The sequence below is a fragment of the Portunus trituberculatus genome, chromosome 28 (assembly GCF_017591435.1).
Source record: "Portunus trituberculatus isolate SZX2019 chromosome 28, ASM1759143v1, whole genome shotgun sequence".
Lineage (NCBI taxonomy): Eukaryota > Metazoa > Arthropoda > Malacostraca > Decapoda > Portunidae > Portunus > Portunus trituberculatus.
The window spans coordinates 8,548,556-8,556,055 of NC_059282.1; the positions used below are offsets into that span (position 1 = coordinate 8,548,556).

At 42.2% G+C, this 7,500-nt stretch overlaps 1 protein-coding gene across 1 annotated transcript in view; it reads left to right on the top strand.

Annotated features, from left to right (window-relative positions):
* The window catches only part of LOC123510026 (acetylcholine receptor subunit alpha-like), a 240,940-nt gene that overhangs the window by 6,414 nt on the left and 227,026 nt on the right, over positions 1–7,500 (top strand). Inside the window, exon 2 of the mRNA XM_045264735.1 lies at positions 24–572. Within this exon, the coding sequence (XP_045120670.1) occupies positions 518–572 (55 nt within the window). The 5' untranslated portion in view covers positions 24–517. The remainder of the gene's footprint in view (positions 1–23; positions 573–7,500) is intronic.

Here is a 7,500-nt window from a genome sequence, read left to right on the forward strand (position 1 = left end):
TGTTTTCCCCTCTGCTTTTCCAGGGTTCAAGCACTGCTGGGTCTACCTTCAAGGCATTCCCGGGAAGTGAGAGAGGGAAAAGCGTAAAAAAAAGAAAAGAAAGAAAGAGAGAGAGAAAAAAGAAAAGAAAAATGATGCTTGAAAGAAAGTGAATGTGTGTACGATTTGGTGTTTAGCGTGAGCGGTGAAACACACACACACACACACACACACACACACACACACACACACACACACACACACACACACACACACACACACACACACACACACACACACACACACACCTTTAAATACTGGTTGCAAGCACGTAGTACACACGCCTTGATCCTCATGTGCGTGTGTGTGCGTGCGTGTGCGTGTGCGTGTGCGCCTAGTCCCCCAAAGTCCTGATGACGATGAGGAGGTGAGAGAAAGAGAGAGAAAAAAAGGAGGAAGTGGAGAGGGAGTAGAAAAGAAAGTGAAGTGGTGGTGAAGAGAAGAAGAGGAAGAAGAAGAGGAAGAGGAAGAAGACAAGATGACGTACCAGGGGAAGATTCGGCAGGTGATGCTTCTGATTGCAGTGATTACAGGTAAGAGGAAGTGACCAGGTACTCTTTCTTGCAGGTATTTGTGTCCTGCTACCTGTGTGGTGTCCTGGCTAATTGGCGGCTCCAGGTGAGTCGGGAGATTAATTACAGGTGCGTCTCTCTCAGAACAGGTGAGGTAGTGTGTACAGGTGATTTCTTGCTTTGTTTTACTGTTTAACTAATCCATTTCATTTGTGGGTGTTTGTATGTGTTTGGGGGAAGTTTAATGCTTTATTCATTTATTTATTTATCTATTTTATTGTTTCCAGTTGATTTACAGGTATTTAGTACAGGTGTTGTGCTTAATGGAGGTGAATCAATGTCTTGTTTACCTGATCCATGTTTGTTTGTGTTTGTTTGCTTTGGGAAAGTTTACTGGTTTCTTTTCGTTTTTCTTCAGGTGCTTTTGTTACAGGTGTTTAGTTTTATGTGCTCGCCAGGCGCTCGTAAAAGAAGGAAAGGGAAGGGAAGACGCAGTGTTTCAGGAGAATGTTATGGTGGTGGTGCAGAGAGACACAGAGAGAAACAAAGAGAGAGGAATATAGGCACGCTGCACGGCTTGAGGTGAGTGAGACATCTTGAGACTAAGGAATGTAGCGGAGAAACGAAAGTGTGTGTATGTGTGTGTTTGTGTTGGGTGGGTGGGTAGGTGGGTGGGTGTGTTTCTGACTAAAATATAGTGTTGGTTATATTTTTTCCTAATTTTTCGAAGTGTTTTCATGACTGTAGTAATACTCTCGGGTGTTCAAGAGAGCTTCTATAATTACGGTGGATGGGTATATAGGTGGGTAGGTGGTTGTGTTTCTGACTAAAATGCAGTGCTGGTTATCTTTTTTCATACTTTTCAAAGAGTGTTTTCATGACTGTAGTAATAACTCGGGTGTTCAAGAGAGCTGTCATGATTAGAGTAACAGGTTAACGGAAACTCTTCACCAGCAGTTAAGAGACCCCGTCCAATCTCTGTTGCCTTTAAAAATAGCACTGACAAGAGAAAAAAAAACCCCGTTTAAAAATACTCCTTTCCACCTCCCTAAAAAAACAATAAAAGTGATGGTCAGGCAGTCACTTCCGCATTCTCAACTTCTTCAGGAATTTGGCAAAGTTTCCATTAGCACCTTCAGGAGTTAACACGAGTAATTGCGACACCAGCCAGCCAGTCAGTCAGTTCCCAGGAGATTAGCACCGCATTGAAACAGGAAAGAAGTGGGAGCAAAGACGTAGGAGGGGCAAGTAAGGATGGGTTGTGAAAGGCACAGGAAGGCAAGGCTAGTCAGGGTAACGTAAGCCAGCAAGCGAGGGAGTGAGTGACCGAAAAAGGAATGGAGGAAAAATTTGATGAGATGAGGGGAAGGGACGGAGGGATGAGGGAACAGGTGGAGGAATGAAGGGAGGTAGGAGAGGAATGTGGAAATATGCTCATTTGCAACTCATGGCCAGCGATGAGAGGAAGCGAAAAAAGGAGGAGGAGGAGGAAGAAGAGGAGGAGTTTTTATATGCAAGGTGATAAGGTGGAGTGAAGAACATCATATCAAATTATATACACATCCTCCTCCTCCTCCTCCTCCTCCTCCTCCTCCTCCTCCTCCTCCTCCTCCTCCTCCTCCTCCTCCTCCTCGCGTCCACTGCTTAATCGAAGTGTCACTCCTCGGCCACATCTTCAAGTTAGGCGTTGAAATGTTGGGTTGGTCACTACATCTTGGCTGGGATGGGGAAGGACTGACCATTGGAACTACTACTACTACTACTACTACTACTACTACTACTACTACTACTACTACTACTACTACTACTACTACTACTACTACTACTACTACTTTCTGTCTGTCTGTCTCTCTCTCTCTCTCTCTCTCTCTCTCTCTCTCTCTCTCTCTCTCTCTCTCTCTCTCTCTCTCTCTCTCTCTCTCTCTCTCTCTCTCTCTCTCTCTCTCTCTCTCTCTCTCTCTCTCCCCGTCCCTCTCTCTCATTGACTTTCAGAACCCACCACGAAATTGTTTTCCCTCGATCTTCCTACCCACTCCCCTCCCACTCTCCCTCCCCCATATACACCTAGCCTTTGTAATCACCTGTTCTGTAATGCCCTGTAATGTTTATCTAGTACAGGTAGAGAGCAGTGATAATACCCTCCCTCGTTACCTGCCTATCTGTAAGCCTGTGTATGTTTGTATGTATTTGTATACCTGCTCCGGGATGCTGCTTAGAATGAGAGTGTGGAATGGAAGCTAATTGGATGCCCTTTCTTACGTGAGTTTACAGAGAGAGAGGGAGAAGGGGGAGAGAGAGAGAGAGAGAGAGAGAGAGAGAGAGAGAGAGAGAGAGAGAGAGAGAGAGAGAGAGAGAGAGAGAGAGAGATGGTTGGATGGAAAGGTGAAGGATTTACTTGTTTTGACTGCATGTGTGTGTGTGTGTGTGTGTGTGTGTGTGTGTGTGTGTGTGTGTGTGTGTGTGTGTGTGTGTGTGTGTGTTTCTCATGTATAATCATATTTGTAGAAGTGGTGGTGGTACAGTGCTCTCTCTCTCTCTCTCTCTCTCTCTCTCTCTCTCTCTCTCTCTCTCTCTCTCTCTCTCTCTCTCTCTCTCTCTCTCTCTCTCTCTCTCTCTCTCTCCTCGTTATAACTTTGGCGTGTTTCCATCGAGAGCTGAACTGTGTGTGTGTGTGTGTGTGTGTGTGTGTGTGTGTGTGTGTGTGTGTGTGTGTGTGTGTGTGTGTGTGTGTGTGTGTGTGTGTGTGTGTGTGTGTGTGTGAGAGAGAGAGAGAGAGAGAGAGAGAGAGAGAGAGAGAGAGAGAGAGAGAGAGAGAGAGAGAGAGAGAGAGAGAGAGCATGCAGTCTGGTCACGTTTCCTGCACCATCACGCTTCGCCGTGCACACTCCCTTCTCTCCCCAGTTCTTCTTCTTCACCCTCCTCCTCCTCCTCCCTTCTTCTTCTTCCTCCTCCTCCTCCTCCTCCTCCTCCTCCTCCTCCTCCTCCTCCTCCTCCTCCTCCTCCTCCTCCTCCTCCTCCTCCTCCTCCTCCTCCTCCTCCTTTCTTCGTCTTCCTTGGCCTCATTCATTCATTTCAATCGCTAGAGAAAAGGGAGTAGCAATTTCTCTCATTCAGTTACAAACTCACCATTTCTCTCTCTCTCTCTCTCTCTCTCTCTCTCTCTCTCTCTCTCTCTCTCTCTCTCTCTCTCTCTCTCTCTCTCTTCTCTCTCTCTCATTACTACAAACTGAATTACCTCCATTGTTATTATTATTATTATTATTATTATTATTATTATTATTATTATTAGTAGTAGTAGTAGTAGTAGTAGTAGTAGTAGTAGTAGTAGTAGTAGTAGTAGTAGTAGTAGTAGTAGTAGTAGTAGTAGCAGCAGTAATAATAGTAGTAGTAGTAGTAGTAGTAGTAGTAGTAGTAGTAGTAGTAGTAGTAGTAGTAGCAGTGTTTTACCTCTCAGGAAGGATCGAGCTTCTTTAAACAAAAGACTTTTGAAGGTTAAATAAATCTTGTATGTACATATGTATTTTTTCTCTTTTACTATTTTAAGCACATAAGCTTCTACGCGCCAGGGAGAGAGAAGAATGAAAGGAAAATCTCTCTCTCTCTCTCTCTCTCTCTCTCTCTCTCTCTCTCTCTCTCTCTCTCTCTCATTTAAAAGTCAAATGTTTCATCATTCGCATTTCAACACAAAAGTAGGCCTATATCATTTTAAATTTAGGCCTATTCGTAGCATGGACATATCTACGGTTTTGGCGCAATGTCCATCTACCATTCTTAACCACAGCCTTAGGTCTACAGAAAGTTAAGATTCCCCTCAAGTACTCCATAATTCTTAAGCCTACCTGTATTTGTCTTGGCCAGGTGACCATTTATTTATTATCCAGGTAAAAAGGGGTTTGGTAGGCAGTGCGTCGTTTGGCCCTCCCTGCGTTCACTGCCCAACATACTGAAGACTTCCTATTGTTGAACGCTTTCTCTCTCTCTCTCTCTCTCTCTCTCTCTCTCTCTCTCTCTCTCTCTCTCTCACGGCAGTTTTCAAAGGCCACAGCGGTGATTTGTTAGTTTGACATGGGTGTTTTTAGGGCTCTTGTTAATTTATCACTAGAATCGTAAAAAACGTTCTTGGGAATCAATCTGTATTCTCTAGAAACTGTTTAGGAGAAACGGAGTAAAATATGAAGTGTTTAAAATGCGGTTCCCTTTCAATATCTTGATTACTAACTCTAGGATAACTGAAACAGCCTTGTAAATCTCCTTAATTCCCATTTTTTTTTATATGAGAGAGGGAAAGCTCGCCAAGAGCAAAAAAAAAAAAAAAAAAAAAAAAGACGCACTTAGTTGCCAGTTCCCTTAGCAGGTCCGAAAGAGATGGCCAAAAGAAAGGATTAATGGCTAGAGAGAACCAGGATAAAATATGGATAAATGACATGGATAATGATAAAAATAAAGATGTAACACGGCCGTAGAAATCGTAGTAATAGCAGTTTAGATCCTTTTAACCCCTTCAATACTGGGACATATTTTCATCTTGAGATTTCTGTACAATTAGATTATTTCGTTGACAATTGGAAGGGTCTATGGAAGTCAGAATATTAATGGCCGCAATCTTCACTATTCTAATCCCTCTCCTAAGTTTCTGAAGCTGTATAAAATCACCAAATAGTAAATAGAAGCATATGGAAACGCGTCATGGTACTGAAGGCCTTGAATAGTGACTTCTTTCCTCTATGCCGCTATATTTAGAAGTGGCTAGATAATATGTGGTTAAATGATATAAATAATGATAAAGAAAAGATGTAACACGGCCGTAGAAAACCTTAATACCAATTTAGATCCTTTTAAATAGTAGCTTCTCTCCTCCCGCTATATTTAGAAGTGGCGAGACCTGTTAGATGAATGGCGCTCCTGAAACACTCGTTGGAATGGACGTCACACCTTTGTCCCGAATAAAATACAGGTAGGCGGAGCGGTCACCTGATTCTGGCCGTAATATAATCCTTGGGAGAAAAGAAGAGAGAGAGAGAGAGAGAGAGAGAGAGAGAGAGAGAGAGAGAGAGAGGAGAGGAGAGGGAGAGAAAGTGGGATGTGACGTGGTGTGGTTTCGTGTGGTCTAATGTGGTATTATGTGATCTTTTGTGGTGTGGTGTGGTGTTGTCTGGTTCGGGGTCATCATATATGGGTCTGTATTTAGAAACGCCTTGTTCTTTCACTACGAGTATTTTCAAAGGCCACAGAGATGATTAGCGGGGTTGTCAAGAGTGTATTTCGTGAACACAGTGCATAAATCTTGCTAATATGTCACTGGAATGCTAGAAACACTTCTTCCAGAGAGAGAGAGAGAGAGAGAGAGAGAGAGAGAGAGAGAGAGAGAGAGAGAGAGAGAGAGAGAGAGAGAGAGAGAAACACACACAAACAATATCACAAAAGTATGCAATTTCCTTAAAAAAAAAGAGAAAAACTACATCTCTAAAAAGAAATAACTTCGTATCCCTTAAAAACAAAACACACAGAAAACGCAAGTCGATTTCCCCCCTTCAAAAATAAACGTACTGTAGTGTATAGAGAGAGAGAGAGAGAGAGAGAGAGAGAGAGAGAGAGAGAGAGAGTCCAAAAAGTGTACGTATGTATGTAGGTCAAATAGTCCCTTTAAATTCCCCACCAGCTCTCCCCCTTTTAAAACACGAGCAAGGAATTATTTGTGCCATCGGGTTGGTGTATATTGTATTTGGCTTTATTTGAATCAGGCTGCCGTGGAAATTTGTCTCCCGGCGGTGGCGTGAATAAGTATGAATGTTTGATTAGATTGGCTTGGGATGCTTGGGATAAGGAAGATGGTGGTGGTGGTGATGGTCGTGGTGGTGGTGGTGGTGGTGTAAGGAAAGTAGCATACGTAATGGTTGTTGTTGTTGTTGTTTTTGTTGTAATAGGAGAAGAATAAGAAAAGAAGAAAATAAGAAGAATGAGAAGAAGATGAAGAAATGATCCACGTAGAATAGAAAGAAAGAGGACATGAAAGGAAAAAGAATGACCTAGAAATGGAAACAAAGAAAATAGAAGAGAAGAAACAAAACATATAATAAAGATAACAAAGAAAAATGTCTAAAGAAAGAAACAAAAGAAGAAAAAAGGAAAAGAAGAAACGCAACGGCGAGAAAATAAGAAAACAAATAAGAGAAAGAAGGTAAAGGAGAACTAAACAACAACAACAACAAAAACAACAACAACAACAACAGATAATCATGATACCAAGAAGACACAAACCACACTCTTTCTCCTTCAAATCAACAAAACAAACAATAATACCTTTAAGGACAAGGACTCCCACGCAAATGACAACAAAGAAAAGAAAAAAAAAACACGAAGACAATATAATGAGAGAGAGAGAGAGAGAGAGAGAGAGAGAGAGAGAGAGAGAGAGAGAGCAACAATGGCGGACAAAAAATAATGGTGTATTCAAAAGAAGGCAGGACGCAGCGGGCTCTTTAATTCAACCTTGAACACAATGGCTCGCCTCGCCGCTAGCATGTAATAGTAACCCCGTTGAATACCCTTACCTCGCCCACTGCTGACCTCACGTATGTTGTACTTCTCCCGCTTTTACAACTTAACCCCTTTAGTACCATGACACGTTTCCATATATTCTACTTACTATTTGGCGATTTTATACAGCTTCAGAAACTCATGTGAGGATTAAAATAGTGAAGACTCAGGCCATTAATCTTTTGACCTCCATAAACTCTTCCTAATGTCAATAAAGAGGGTTTAATCATACACAAATTTCAAGATAAAAATGCGTCACAGTACTGAAGGGGCTGATTCGAACACCTGGTTAATTTGTCAGGTGAATATTTGTGTCTTAGTTACTTTTAGGATAGTTATTGTGGGTGTGTTTGTGTGAAAGTGTTAAGAAATGTTGAAATAATGTACAAAGCCCTACTACTACTACTACTAC